Source organism: Syngnathus typhle, linkage group LG1 (genome assembly GCF_033458585.1).
Source record: "Syngnathus typhle isolate RoL2023-S1 ecotype Sweden linkage group LG1, RoL_Styp_1.0, whole genome shotgun sequence".
NCBI lineage: Eukaryota > Metazoa > Chordata > Actinopteri > Syngnathiformes > Syngnathidae > Syngnathus > Syngnathus typhle.
In genome coordinates, this window is record NC_083738.1 from 18,187,250 (window position 1) to 18,203,116 (window position 15,867).

Consider the following 15,867-nt stretch of genomic DNA (forward strand, 5'->3'; position numbering starts at 1 on the left):
CATGTGCATTAACTGTGCGTGCACTGTACGTTTTCTTGAAACGTTTCATATCGTGCAGACTATTAAAATGTAATGACATTTTAACATCTCCAGTCATCGGTGTCCCTTTGACCTTTGTGCAGTTACATCAGTTCAACACTGGAGCGCAGCAGTGATTACTTAAACTGCAGGGGAAAAACAAGAGGCCACCATGTTTTCTTCAATTTCTCGTTCATTTTATGTCTGGCACTACTCCAAGTATTTTTACTGATACAAAAGAAAACGTGAAATGCCTCAAAGCACCGTTTTTGGGCAATTATATGGCAAGCTATTCATCTAAAAAATGATCAAGTAATTCTGGTCATTATCTATAAAATGTCTGCAAAATGTCTCAATCATTTATTGAATTCAACTCTTGTGAGCTCTTTTGTTTTTATTATTATATCCATCCAATAAAATGCACTTTTTGTGCAATGCTTTTAAAATTAAAATTAAGCTGAAGAAAGAAGTGTGGTCTTTAAAAAATATATTCCGTCAGTGGCACAACGACAGTGAAGTATGCCAATGATAAATCAAGGCCTTTTTACAAGTAGTTTCAGCTAAAGCTTTGAATTTCCATAAGCCTTTCTGTGTGATAAGGAATTAACACACACACACACATGCACACACACTATTCACCTACGCTCAGTGTAGGACCAGCCTGAAAGACAATTAATTCATTCCATCATACATCATGTGACATTGTGTGTAGTTTACAGCGTTACATACAGAATACAGTTTTCCATGACTACTATGTTTTGCTGCATGGGCCCTGAATTCCCATCAGGAATGTAACTGGCTGTTGTTCATTCTAGCTCCAAACAAATAAAAAGAAAAAGTTTGAATTACAATTCACATGTCAAAGGGGAGTTTTTCTCTCCCTGCAGAAAGTGCTCCATGCTCAAGTGCTCCACTGCTGAGCTACTTCCAGGTGTAAAAAAAAGTTCGGAATAAATTACCATCTTAATTCTATAACAGTATTTTTTGTAGCCCTTTTCTTCATATTTTGAATGACGTTAGTGTGATGTCGTTCTCTAAGTAATCAGGGGAAGTTGGGGTCCGAGGATTGTTGGGAGAGGGTGGAGCGGAGAGCTTGGAGCGTTTAACCGCCCCTGCGCCCCTGTAGCCCCTCCACTCTTTGATCCACACTTCCTTTGTGGACGCATCCAGGCGGTCCAGATGCCTGGCTTGCACAATCGGGGAGGGGGCGATCGAGTTCCTCATCACGTGAAACGTGTACCTGGGGGAGAGAGTGCGATGGTGAGAAAGTAGGCCAGTGAAAAACATGCGGCACTTTGATGTAAATCAGGGCATTCCTTCTAAATATCCTCACTTTGAGAAGGCGTCAACGAGCAGGACGACGATGAGAAGCAGCCACTCGTGATTTTTATTATTCATTGTATTTGCCCCATAAGAAAGTTTTACAATATGGTATTTTATCATAAGTGTAAGGGGAGTCAAAACAGTACCAATTAGACTTTAATTGCATTTTTTAAAATAATGTTATTGCCCAAGAAGACTCAGTTCCAGATGTATTGTACAATAAGTGTGTTTAAAGCACGTGGGATGTTTTCTGAAAAAAGTTTTATACCGCCTCTATATTGCAGATTAACACTATCGTGGATGGGTCTGAAATATATGTGCAAAAATGAGCATCTGATGTGAAGCTAATATTTTTAATACAACCCGTGTTTCATCCCATTCTTTATGTTCAGAGGCTAATAATGTGCCTGATTGGTGTGATAGTCAAATGAGTAACCTCTTTATTAAATGTCAATATTAATGAACGTTAAATCATTGTGTTACCGTGCTATTGTTTTTTTTTTTTCCACAGAGTTGCAAAGGTGGAAGATATATTTCAATATTACCTGGGCAGTAGGGCCACCACTGTTGTGATGATGCAGATAAGGTAGAAAATGGGGTCTGCCAGTTGCTTCTGGAGCGTCCAGTATGAATTGCAGGTAATACAAGAGGTAAATGACAGCGTCAGGATGAAGGACACGGCAACACTGCCCAGCATGATGATCCAATGAACCACAGTCTGCAAACCACCAAAAAAGCAACAACAAGACTGTAGTTCCAAAATATGTCAGATACGTTGACAGTAGACATTCCAAAGTTGAACATTCCAAATTGTTGTGGTTGGAACAATGTTCATTGACGGAATGTGACATAAGGACCAATACCGATTACTACCCTATTCTCCTGTTTTTTTATTTTTATTTTTGGGTTGGGCACCCAAGGTCTTTCTTGTCAGGGGAAATGGATGGAACATTTTGCCACAAAAGATAAAACTCCAAACTAAAGTGTGATGTAACGTGCATGCTTTTTTGTCACTAAAGACTAATGAGACCAAAGAGAGTGAGACTACCCATAGAAATCCATTACATAAATATGTCTGCTGCTCAGAACAATTAAAAACCAATAAGATAAATCGATTCATATTATTAACTAGATTCACTGTAAATTCATGTATGATAAACATTACTATTTGTTAGAAGTGTTATGTTACTAAAAATAGTGCCTGTAGCTTTCTGATGGAAACAGTATGAGTCGAGAACAATAATTACCAAATTCTCCACGTTTTTTATATTTCTTATAATAGTTTTGAAAATAAAACAACTTGAAAAACATTCTGTGTCATGACTTTTTCGTTGTTGTTGTTTGGTGCTCACCCAGGATTTGATCTCTATTGACAGATGCAGCAGGATGGTAATTAAAGAAACTGCATTCAAAGGCATTCCAAATGTGAAAACGTCAACGTCCAAATCTTTATAAACCTATGGAAAAATGAAAAGTGGTGTTTTTAGACTGTAGAATGATGGTAGACTCCACTGCTGAACGTTGTCTTACCAAGTATGGAATGAAGAAGCATACGAGACTCTGGTAGAAGGCATCAAGCATGGAAACCCAGAAGGTGCAAAAACGATATTCCTAAAATAATGATGTCCACAATTACCATCAGATTTGATGGTAATTCTGGATGGAATGTCAAGAAATCAAAAGAAAATTGACTCTCTATGATTTATTGACACTCCATCCAGAATGTACAATCGTCTGCCGCCCCCCCCCCCCAAAAAAAAAGTGAATAGATTTTTACTGACCCCTGCACCTTGTCCAGTTCTATAGAGTTCAGGAACCCCGAGCAGCACTTCTGCCGAAACGTCTCTGTCCATGATCCCAAACATGATGGGGGGTGCGGAGGTGAAGAAGAGGTTGAAGAAAATCAGCAGCCAATAGTCCAGCATGGCCGTTGCTGTGAAGCCACAAAAGAACTGATACCAGAAGAGCAGGTTGACATTGGCCTGGAGAGATCAGTGACATTAAAACAAGTTTGGTTAGACGACAAGAGGACAAGCAGGACTTACACACCACCGCTCCATTTTTATTACCCACCAAATTCTTATAGAAGAAGTAAATGATCATATTGGCCAAGCGAGTGTAGCACCAGTGTCCGTGAACCAGCAGGAGCTTTTTAAGATGTTTGAAGCGAGAGATAGCAAAGTCACTCGCCATGACTGCCTGTGAATGACAATGTGAAATTACACATATAGCATTTTTTCATCAAAGTTGGGAAAGTTAATCTAAAATACATATTATTTTCACTGAAGTATTGGCATGTTAGTGATTCTAACCTGCATCCCCTCCTGACCGGCAATCCCGATCCCAATATCGGCTGCTTGGATCATGTTAACATCATTGGCACCGTCACCTGTGGTCACATGTTAACATGTTGTCACTTGAAAAGCAGTTGCGGTAGTTATTATGAGGGCTTTCAATTACTTCCAGACAAAACTTATGCAAACATTTGTTTATGGGACTCTCTAAACAAACAAAAAAGGCTGACCTCGGTGTCATTAGCATGTTGCAATAGAGCTACAGAGAGACTGGAAGACTCACAGAAAGCACACATGACCCTGCAGGAATGCATTCATCTATTTAAGCAACCTCAAACCACACTGTTGTTTTTCCGCCTGAGAAGCAATAACAAGCTCATTCATTCGATGAATGACAATAAAGAGCTGAACACAAGTCCAAACAACTGTAAAAAGTATATTTTTGATTTACCAACAGCTAGAGTCATGACTTTGAGCTTCTCCCTGATGAGCTTCACCACGCCGCTCTTCTGCAAGGGCGTGACCCGACAGCAGAGCACGGAGCGGCAGCGCTTTGCCAGCTCTACAAAACGGTCGTGCAGATCCTTGGACAGAAGCATGGCCAAGGTGTGTCCATCGATCACCAGAGAGATGTCTGGCGTGGTGTCCACATTACGAGGGTCGTTTTCATACCTCCGCACCTCTTCCAGAGTGGAATCCAGGATGGAAGTGCATACAAGCTGAAATAAATGGTTCATATTATTTGAAGGTCACAGACAGGAAAAAAAGTTGTGTTACTTTAGGCAGAACATGATACAAAGCGGGTCACAAATTTTGTTCCCATCAATCGTATGCAGTCAAAATGTCATATAAAGTGTGAGGTGATGGTTGGGAGAGTGCATCCCTGGGGTGGTCAACATTGGTAAAAATAGTTGAACCAATAAAGCTCTACTCCAGATCATGGGAGGAGAGCTAGTTCCTGTGAGGGTTCAATATTAGACTACTAATTAGATATGAAAGGCTTAGTTATCGTATTGGTGGGAACTCACTCCATCTATCAAGCATGACAAGTCCCAATGTGAAAGCTCCCCGTGTATAAGCTCCAGATGAAAAAAAAAACCAGACTGCGATTCAGGGCTATTTGAGACATGTGAACTCGGTCAGCTCGTTATGAATGGTTTCGGACCTTCACCTGACACCAGAACCTTTCGCAGACACATTTGACCTTTTGTTGTATTATAAAAGTGTTCAAATGTTGAGATGGCTTTTAAAATTGGGGGAAAGTCAATGTCAAAATTGAACGCCTCATTATGTGACCATCATCTCACTGACCATGCCTGCGATAGTCAATGAGATGAGAAGTTTTTTCATGTACTATTTTGTCACTCACAATAAATGTACAGTTGCCACATACACTACTCGATCCTTCACTTTCGTTGTTGTCGTGAGAGATGCAGGTGCGTCCAGCCTAGCTAGACTTTTGGGCCTGTGGTCAATTGTCAGTTCTGCTATTCAATGTGTTTTGGTGAGGTGCAAAATGGAAATTCTGCCTCACAAACTGCGATCCACTTATTTCGAGCCTTGGCTTACAAGCGGGGCTCCACGCCCTCATCCTCTTACCTTAGCTTGGATATAAGGTGGACATAGTAGGGCAGTAAAGTGCCTCCTCACCTTATTTTTACAGCTCATGTTAATCACCAGGTCTTCGTCTTCCAACAGTTGGCAGGCGTAGCCAATGTTGACGGCCGTTTCCAACTTGTCACCAGTCAGCACCCACACCTTGATCCCTGCTTCCCGCAGCGCCAGGATGGTGTCTGGAACGCTCTCCTGCAGACGGTCCTCAATGCCTGTCGCCCCTGCGAGAAGACATTTACAGATAGCTGTATGTTTTACAGGCGTGGGGATGGATGGGTTGTTAACTTGTTACCCAGCAGGGTGAGATTTGTCTCCAGCTCCACAGCGGTGTCCATAATGAGCTGCTCTCTGCCGTCGATGGCGGCCATAGCGCTCTGTCTGCTCACGGACCATACGTTGTAGTCTTGGGCGCTAACAACCTGCAGCACGCACATCACAACCGAGGAGATGTTGCGGTAGCAGGGCACAAACATGCTTGTAATTGTTCACATTCTCCACTGCGTACCTTCTTTGTAAAGCAAAGCGTGCGCAGCCCTTCTTTAGCATAGCAGTCGAGGTGATACTGAGTATCTGCTACGACAGTCTTCTGATTTCCATTGAGATGCTCTAGAAATGTGGAAAAACAGGCAAATATTCGCATGGTTTCCTTTTGGATCTGAGTTCTTCGGTCTGTACAAAGTGTCTTCACCGGCATATGGTGCTCCGAGCAACTCCATGATTGAGTAGTCTGCACCCTTGGTGTACAGCACACACTCTTTGGTGATGGGATGGCGCACCAGCACGGACATTCTTTTCCTGTTGGAGTCGAAGGTCAGCGTGTCCAGCACCTCAAAGACCAGGACTTGACCCGACGGCAGCCTCACTGTCACGCTGTCGGGGGTGCGGCTAAGCAGAATGAAACCGTACGCTTTGGCGGCATACACCAAAGCTGCCTCGTCTGGACTTTCGGCCTCATAATTTCGGCTGTTGGATTCAACCGTCTGACCCTGTGATGAAAAAACTTCCGAGCGATCCTCTTTCGGAAAGGGGTTGAAGCGGTCGTCCTCTTTAAAAGAGGCATCTGAGAAGGATCGGTCCCTTTTGGGGGCAAATACGTTGCGAAGAGAGCTTGCTTTCGTCAAGAGGTTGGAGAAATTATCCAGTGGATTAGTTGGCTGGAAGGAAGATGGATATTTATGCGTCTGAAAGAAAATTAAACCATTTGTTTATCATATATTTCAGCTCCATTGTATATCTTAAATTACACAACTGCAGCAAAGCTGTATTCTCCCATTTGTCGGGCTTCCAGAAATAACTCAATTTATGCAAGTAACCTCGGCTGCCCTGTATATCTCACCTTTAATACCGAGCTCATTTAGAAAAGGCTTGGTATCTTTGCAACTGGCAGAGACAAATTAGGAGCAATTTAGTACTGACCACAGATGAAAGTGGAGACTTTAAACAACTGGAGAATTCATTTCATTCGGGGAGAAGCAATTAAATCTGAGTTAAACCTGTAAGCTTTTCAAATCATATATAACTCAGAGACCTAAAGCTTTTGAATAATGAGTATATAGTAATATATTTAATTTAGAATTTTATTTACAGGGGTATCAATTTGTGATATTTATTTTTAAAGACAGAACGCAAGACACTAGGTTTAGGGCACAAAAATAAATGATTACTTCTATTAAAAGAACAAATCCCTCCCCTGTCATCTTTTCTCACTTCCTTTTTTATTTCCCATCCACAATGACAGTAAACAGAACACTCACCCTCTGTCTCCGAGCTGTTGCCATGGAAACCACCACCGTGTTGCAAATGGCAAGAGCCAGAAAAAAGTCTAGGTATGGATCCATCTTCTGACTGCTGCTGCTAATCGTACTCTCTGCTACGCTGACCTGCCCGAGCAGCTTCCTGTCTGGAATCACCTCCGTTTCCTGTGCCAAAGAAATGAATCAGTCTATTAATTTATAGCTGGTGGAAATTGAAAAAGATTTATTCAAATGGATTTTATTCTTATTTTACTTATATATACTGTATAATAAATCTGGAATGAGAGTTTATCTCATTGGATTTTCCTAATCTTGGTGTGGCTCTTCTGGCCTCTTCCCGCCACAGACAAACACAGAAACTGAACTACTCTACCGTATATTATGATGTACTATAGATAGTGCACGCTTTCCGTTTATGTGACATCGGTGGTCCAAGCCAAATGACGCTCAGCACGACCATATGCCCAGTCACGGACGCTTGGTCAACTTTCAGCCAAGATAAATGTGCTCACCACTGACGCCTCACGGATTGACCATCTGCAATGACCGCTGGTGTCCAAAAGGTCTACTGACCAAAAGGTTGAGCAAAAAAAAAAAAAGTCAGTTTGAGCTATATATAACGATTTATGTGTGTACAATGCGTTCACTAAACACACTAACACACAGTATTCGTATTTGGAGGGATTCAGTCTTTTTGTTTTGTTTCTACTTCCACAACATTTCGATGTGATAAAAAACATTCATACTAGAAAACACATTGCAAGAAGGCGCAAAAAATATACAACTTTTTCCACATTACTTTGTTGAGGGGCAGTGCAAAAGCCAAGAAAGATTCCATTAAATCACAGGGAGGACCTGGACAATGGTGCTAATGTAGACATGAGATGCATTTTTAGAGTTTTAGTCATTGACATCAATGGAATCTTCCATTCCACAATGTTATGGCCATCAGTCCATTTGTCAGCCTCTACGCACAAGGAAGTAGAACAAAGAAACTCTATTTTCAAGTGGCCTTTGTTAGTAGTTCATCCCTGACGTAGGTATGTGCATGTTAGTCTGTCTGTAAGCTAATAATAACATTGTTACAACAACACGAGTAATGGTGACAATGCCTTCCCCGCATCAATTGTTCTTACCAGCTATCGATTTAAACAATACTATTTTATGTTTGATTTGTTTTGATTAAAGTTATTGCACATTATTATTACTATAATTTAATATTATCATTCATGTTTCAGCATGGTGGCATAGTGGTTGATATGTATCACAAATCTGGGTTCAAACATTCAATGATCTATAAATTGTTCAATAATGATTCATATAGTGTCATTATTAAAAATTGTAATAATAACCCTTGATAAGCATAGGATCATTTGTTTTTCATTCAATTAAATTATTGTCCCATTACGACTATGGAGTGTTTGTGCAGATCTGACCTTGAGTGACCCTTATGCACGGTTAAGACAATTCTTCATGATTTCCCTATAGACGTATATATTTTTAGGGCTGCCTCATAGTGTCAGCCCAAGCAAGTACACAAGCCCCCTGTGGTTCCCTCCAATATCTCTAGAACCAAATCTTGACTGAGCACTCATCCTACCAGTGGACTGCTGAAGGCCACGTTGCTCTGGGCGTTTCCCGCAAACTTGTTCTTTTGTCTGCTTTCATGGTGGCGATGAGTGCCTTCGGGGCTGCTGGCCTCAGCATCCAGAGACCATCCGTTCTGTGGGGGTTGTGGCTGCTGGGTATAGATGACCTCCTCTTCGGATTTTGGCTCATCAATAACAGCCAAGCGGATGGCTAAACCCGCCCAACCAATGTTGTGTTATTTAAAATAGAGAAGAGAGACAGAGACTCACACACACACAGGCATACAGTAGTGATTTCGACACTTGCAGAAGTAAAACTTGTACTATTTTCTCAAGTACATGTTTAGTCTTGGTTTCCAAACAACACCTTCTTGCATGTTCACATTCCACTGTGGTGAACAGTTGTTTGTAAAAGTTAAACAATGAATTTTCCTATGAGGGAGTCACTATCGCTTTCCCTTTAAGTACTGTTGACACTTTCCGAGTGATAAGTGCTTGAGGACGGCTTTCACAATGTATGAATGATAGAATGTATTGGTGATGTTTACCGTTCTCTTTGTGCGGGTACTCCGTTCCCATGATGGAGCAACGTCGAAACACCATCTTGTTCTCAGTGAGCGTGCCCGTCTTGTCGGAGAAGATGTACTCAATCTGTCCTAGGTCCTCCGTAATGTTCAGAGCTTTACACTGTATTCGGCTGTCTGTCTCCTCATCGTACAGGTCGATGTCTTGCGTAATAAAGAAGATCTGGCCAATCTTCACCAGCTCAATGGAAACGTAGAGGGAGATTGGGATCAGAACCTGAAAGAAGATAGAATAATAAATATTTATTTCTAGGGGTTTTGGGGCCAAAACAAGAGGTGAAGACTTGTTTCAACCTGCAGAAGGATGATCATGCTGAAGAACATGTAGAAGCTGGACAGACTGGGATTGTCCACTTGGCCGTTGCTACTGGGCACTAGGTAAGGGGGCACGCCAGGTAGTGCCTGCCGCCAAAAGAAGTGACCTAAATGTGTAAAGACAGGAGTCTCAATCACATCAGCTGCCATAAAGAGGGAGGCTATTTTTGGCACCCTGCAACCCATCGTCATCCAGCAAAATGGGCTTGGGGCCAAAGTGACCGATCACCGGCTAGTGCAAATTAAATGCCGCCTTCCAGGTTTCAAAGCTTTTAAACATAAAGTGATGTGCATAATGATTTCATGGTTCGGTTATGTAATTCGTCACCGACCTAGTGCTCCGACGAGACACATGGCGAAGAGCAGAATGACGCAAAAGATGACGTCCACGTTCAGTTTCCGCTCCAGTTTGCTGCGTTTGTATCTTGGCCCATTGTTGTTCAGCATTGACTTTGTTTCATGGCCTTGATAGTGGGACAAGAAGGTTATTATCATTATTATTATCATCCATCCATCCATCCATCCATCCATCCATCCATCCATCCATCCATCCATCCATCCATCCATCAGCAGTTGAGATGTTCGGAGAGAATGAACAATATGTACCCGCATACACCACAAAGCCGACAGCATGGTCGCTATTTCTAACAGTGCAACCTCGAAGCAGCAGACTCTCAATTCCAGCGCCGACTTTTTCTTCATTTGGTTTCTCCCTGTGGCAGAAGAAAGAATACCCCTTGTTAGACATTCATTGTATACGTCCCACATTTTCAATTGTCTGCCTTTTAGGCCACAGCTGGGCAGCAAGAAGAGATGAGCTCTTCGATTTGTAACTCCCAGGGAAATTGATAAGAGTCTATTACACCTCTAATGATGCCTCTGATGGCATCAGAAAGTGCAGCGAGTGGGTAGGAATTAGGTTTTGCCCTGCTCTGAAAGGTTTCATGAATCCAGAAATCCATCTGTTTGGACTGCGTAACTTATGTCAAATGCCAACAGTTTTCGTTCATTGGTCCAGTTAAGCATCTTTTTCCGTTGGTCAACTTCTACTGCAGTCAGTAATTTTTCTGAAACGTTTCTCAAAGCACTGCCTGTAAATGTAATCCTTTTGTAATGTTGACTGTCTGGATTCCAGAAAGATCTTTTCTAAATATAATTAAGCTCAATCCTTATTTTGAATTTAGAGCAATCCAGATTTAACTAATGGTAACAGATTGTGTTTGATATTGGAGAGTGACCGTATTTGATACTCACACATAACACTTGAAGTAATTCAGATTGCTGTTGGGCTTTTCGCATACCACAACACTGTTGAAACTTTCAGGTTCAAAGTCAGGCTCCTGGGGAAAGACAGTGGAGCTCCAGGTCATGAAACCGGCTCTCCCAGAGTGACATCATGATTGTTATATAAGACACAGGCATATGAAGTACAAAATGTTTGCATGGCAATCAATTGGTGAGGTATTCGTTTTGTCAGGCTGCACCACTAACTACACATATAATCAGTAAGACAGGTCAGATTACTTTGGTTTGGCCGTCATCAACGATTAATGGCCGTGCTCACCGTGACGCAGAGTCCGGGCACCACCTTTCTCTCTTTGAGGTTGGTCTCGCCATCCAGGTTGGACGTCTCTATGTGGCACATCCCATTGCGGTCTGATGTGTGCAGAAGCAGTAGGTCTGCAGGGACGATTTCGTTGCAAAGCGCCTTCACAAAGTCACCCACGCGCGCATCCTTCCAACGCCGCTCCACAAATTGCTTGTCTTTTCTGGAAGACCCATGGAGACATGAGGGATTTTTGCACATGCCTGTCACTTGAAGTAAAACAAAGAGGCCTTTTTGCCCCCAGGTTGTGAGGTTTCCCACGGAAATTCCCGTGCATGTAGCTGTGCTGGAAGTGCTAGCTAACTAGTAGTGACAGACAACTGCAGGTATGCTGCCCTTCATGTACAACCTGATCGGGTGGCTTCCTCACAACACCACACCTGGGATACAATGAGCCGAAGTGCATGTATGTTTTAGCCTTTTGTGTTTTTTGATGAGTCACTAACAACATCTATCTATCTATCTATCTATCTATCTATCTATCTATCTATCTATCTATCTATCTATCTATCTATCTATCTATCTATCTATCTATCTATCTATCTATCTATCTATCTATCTATCTATCTATCTATCTATCTATCTATCTATCTATCTATCTATCTATCTATCTATCTATCTATCTATCTATCTATCTATCTATCTATCTATCTATCTATCTATCTATCTATCTATCTATCTATCTATCTATCTATCTATCTATCTATCTATCTATCCATCCATCCATCCATCCATCCATCCATCCATCCATCCATCCATCCATCCATCCATCCATCCATCCATCCATCCATCCATCCATCCATCCATCCATCCATCCATCCATCCATCCATCCATCCATCCATCCATCCATCCATCCATCCATCCATCCATCCATCCATCTATCTATCTATCTATCTATCTATCTATCTATCTATCTATCTATCTATCTATCTATCTATCTATCTATCATATATTATATTATATTATATTATATTATATTATATTATATTATATTATATTATATTATATTATATCATATCATATCATATCATATCATATCATATCATATCATATCATATCATATTATATTATATTATATTATATTATATTATATTATATATTGTATTATATTATATATTATTTTGAGCTCAATGTGCACGGTGGTCCAAATCTCAATTGCCCACAAGATAACATTTAATTTTCTATCTCTCCAGTGCTCGGAGGCAAAATGCTAATTAATGGCGAGTAGGTATAGCTAGTATTAGTCAACATCAACTCTGTATCCAGATTGTTCACCATTTGACTTTTCCATTAAAACATACATTCTGCTATTTTGGATTGGTTTTGTTGTGTTCAATCTGTCATTATCTAAGGAAACAGTGGCCTCAGACAACCTTAGTGAGCTATTCTTGCAAAACAGCAATAGTATCTTGCTTGTGTTGCTTGAACGCAAGAGGATTGACAGGACTATGAAGTCAAGATAAAGTAGATTAGATGATCTAGATGATAAGGCGCAGAATGCTTTCACTATGCGTTGTGTGTGGAACCCCACAATAGAATTTGTTGTTTTGGAAATTACCCATCCGTTTCGTCACATTGACTTTTAAAACACTCCCTTAGCCATGGTGGAAAAAAAAAACATCTAACAAGTCTAAAAATATTTAGCATGTCCAGCCAGAGTGCTGGCTAGGCTGCTTATCTCATTGCTTTTTGCCAAAGTGTCTGTCATCATTGCGTTTAAGGCCACCTCGACTGACACACAAACACATATACGCACGCACAGGTGTATATCTGCCTCAACATTCCCGCTGACTTAAGAGCAAAGGTTGCAAGCGTGCAGGTTCCGGTTCAAATGACAAACTGGGAACCCTTCAGCCTCACGTGCAAGGAAATACACATTCTCCACTCCTCCTCTCAATGTAACTCCAAAATCACACCATTGAAATGGTTGGTAAAATGACAAGAGTTTTATCCTCCTTTGTAAATTATTCATTTTACACCAGCGATTCAAAAATAGATCCCCGCTAACCTTAGTGTCTCTGCTGACACAACACCCAGTTGAGGCTTTCATCAAATGCGCACAATGCCGTAGCGAGATATACTGTTGTGAGCCTCTTCAAAAGAGGAATAATCTCCCACACAATTTCTATTTCTAAGTCGAGAATTCCCACCGGGGGCTCAAACGCAGAGGAGGAGGAGAAAACACACACACACACGCACGCACTGTGGGACACTGGCTGCACACACTCATGCAGACATTTATTTTGATCACAGAGGTGCCTTGAATGCACCATTTTGCGCTCAATGCGCACGACGACGTAGGTTGTTACCTGCTGTAGATGAAGCACGGCATGTTATTGAGCTTCTTGTCCGACTGGTACCTCCTGAAGTCCTCCCAGGCGTCTTTGAGGGCGGTGAGGGACAGAATGACACAGATGGGGATAAGCGCCACCTCGGGCTCAAAGGCGTTCACCACGGGCACAAAGTTGAGGATAGCCAGGCCCACAAAGTAGATGTTTGCCAGACGGTGAAACTGCTCAAAGAGGTTGAGGGGTATAAAGAAGAGGAGGGTGTATTTGGTGGTCTTGATAGAGTTCCCGGGAAAGTGGCGGTTGGGTTGCTTCATCTTCCCCAGGCCTTCATAAGGCAGATTGGATACCAAGCGGCGAAGGTCATTCTCTCGTACCCTTTGACCCGTCAGGGCGTCCCTGATCCGGGTCAGAGGGTTCCACCAAGCCATGGAAGAGCTCTCTGTTCTCCTGCTTGTCAACAAGCTCTCTTTCTTTCCATCGTCTGGCTGCTGTCTCACTCTTCCAGCTTGTGTGTGTTTGAGGCTTCATTCACATAGGTGACAGTTCCTTTCTGACTCGCTCCGCCCTACGCATTGACAGGTGTGTTCACATTCCTTAAGACTACCACAGAGGCGGAATACAGTTGCTCTGCAAAGGTCAAAGGTCTCTGGATTTTTTTTCCACGTGTCCTGTTTGGTTGCTTGGTATTGCAGGTGGAGCTGGATGACTTTTTATCCTGAACTGTTTTACTGTGCAACGGGGGAGCTTGATATTATTTTCGATATTTATCTAGAATTATTTTGTACTGTATAGGATATTTTTAGGCTACAAAAGAGAACAATGGAAGTGCTGGAGCCTATCCCAGGCGGCATTGGGCAAAAATCAGACTACACCCTGAACTGGCCGATTAAGTTCTTTTGAAACTAAATTCCTCCAGATGCGTTTCTTTTTATTTTCTGTGGTCCTAAGACTCCTTCATATAAATCAACACAGCAACACACCATATCCATTTGATGCAGATATTTTGTTTGTCTACTGTTGTCGGGTTTTTGCAATCTGGGTTGAATGTTGGTGTTTAAATGTGCCTGCAACAAAGCAGCTTTTACACAGATGTAAGATGCCTTGCAGTTCTTCATGTTGACATATGTTGTCTTTTCCAGATCAGGCTGCTGAACCTGTTCAAACAAACCAGATTTGCACAGGGGTCATGCCATTGATTACGATTACTATATTTACACACTGAGTCGAAGCACACCTGCCTGACTGAATGAATAGACTAAACGAGACGATTATATATAATTATATATATATATTATTTTGACTTTATTGTATTTATTTTATTCACGTCAAACATAAACTTGCAGATAATTCGTGATCAATCAAATTTGCAATGTCCTTCAATGGTCAGGTGTGTGTGATCCGTGGTCAGCTGGCGCGCGAATAGTACGGTGACGCAGCTGTGAATGCACTCTACACACACAGAGTGATACCAAAAACATACACACATGCTTTCACATAGCAGAGTCCTGTGCATCCCGAATTAGTTCAGTGACACGGAAAGACTACAAAGTCAAAAGCATCTGCCTTTTCTCTCTTTTCTTATACGTGCCAACATGAATGCCTTTTTTTGCCCACCAAGAGAACACAAAGTATTGTAGATTTGTTTTTTAGCAAAGGATGGAGGAACATGAAACTAGATCCCATGTCAGGTTACATCAAATTGAACACCGCTATTTCTTTTTTTTTTTTTTGCCAAATCCCCTTGAGCATTTGTTACACACATTCATAAATGACGGGTAGCTCTGTTAAGAGCATGGTTATATCTTCCCTGTGACCGCGAGATGAGCGGGTTAATCTGTCCTCCATTTTTTATAAACTCAATGAGAGACCTAAAATGATAGAAAATAATTAGCAGAGCCACAAGGAAAAAGAATTGAGAATAGCCAAAGCTAGCACGGCTACCAACTTATTTCCGTATTCTCTGACCAGCTCAGAAGTATGAAAACGAATCAGGGGGTCGGTCGAAAATTCTCGCTGTGAAACACAAAATGCGCAGAACTCCGACATCTGTGTCAAAGTACTTTCTTTTTCTAGCATCCTCTTACAAAGCTGAATCAGAATCATAACGCATTCCAAACTATTTTCCCACTTCTACAATTTTGTAGATGTTCACGTCAAGGGGATCTTCCATTCTACTGGTGTTTTATTGTGTTCTTAGTTGGAAATCAAACATTAGTTGTACATTATTCTGAGCTAGGACAAAATCCCTTTTAAAATATTAAATATTCAGTGTTTTGCAATATGAAATATTCACCAGCACCCATTTAAGGGATGCAATAGTGGTGAGGTCAAGGAAGTGAGTGCAGCAGAGTGGAGCAATGGAGAACTCTTTTTTCCTCTTTTTCTTTCTCTCCCTATCTTTTTTTTTTCTTGGGAGCAGTAATATTTCCTGTGGACCCAAGTCAACAGAGTGCCTCCATATGAATGCGGCTCTGCATT

General features: G+C 41.5%; 1 protein-coding gene across 2 annotated transcripts; it reads right to left on the reverse strand.

Moving 5' to 3' along the window:
- Window positions 1-394: 394 nt before the first annotated feature.
- Window positions 395-13,964, reverse strand: atp10b (ATPase phospholipid transporting 10B). Of its 2 annotated transcripts, XM_061277034.1 has the most exons (21): window positions 13,408-13,964; window positions 11,056-11,260; window positions 10,746-10,831; window positions 10,098-10,204; window positions 9,824-9,955; window positions 9,471-9,598; window positions 9,141-9,393; window positions 8,604-8,803; window positions 7,004-7,168; window positions 5,938-6,430; window positions 5,755-5,855; window positions 5,542-5,668; window positions 5,286-5,470; window positions 4,087-4,354; window positions 3,654-3,730; window positions 3,415-3,540; window positions 3,123-3,323; window positions 2,872-2,952; window positions 2,694-2,798; window positions 1,887-2,059; window positions 395-1,258 (listed from the first exon to the last, which is right to left on the reverse strand). In XM_061277034.1, exons 1-21 carry the CDS (start codon window positions 13,815-13,817, stop codon window positions 1,018-1,020), a joined length of 3,864 nt encoding a protein of 1,287 aa, XP_061133018.1. In that variant the 5' UTR covers window positions 13,818-13,964; the 3' UTR covers window positions 395-1,017. The 2 variants fall into 2 exon arrangements, with proteins under 2 accessions (XP_061133018.1, XP_061133027.1); XM_061277043.1 differs by lacking the exons at window positions 10,746-10,831; window positions 13,408-13,964 and having other exon boundaries at window positions 11,056-11,243.
- Between the last annotated feature and the right edge of the window lie 1,903 nt (window positions 13,965-15,867).

Excerpts from the sequence above, each read along its gene's own strand:
- atp10b (XM_061277034.1), bottom strand. The coding sequence starts at position 13,817 with ATGGCTTGGTGGAACCCTCTGACCCGGATCAGGGACGCCCTGACGGGT. Across the intron at positions 10,832-11,055 it reads TGCCCGGACTCTGCGTCACG|GAGCCTGACTTTGAACCTGA; the intron begins GTGAGCACGGCC and ends GTCTTTCCCCAG. Across the intron at positions 5,669-5,754 it reads CGCTTTGCTTTACAAAGAAG|GTTGTTAGCGCCCAAGACTA; the intron begins GTACGCAGTGGA and ends TGCGTGCTGCAG.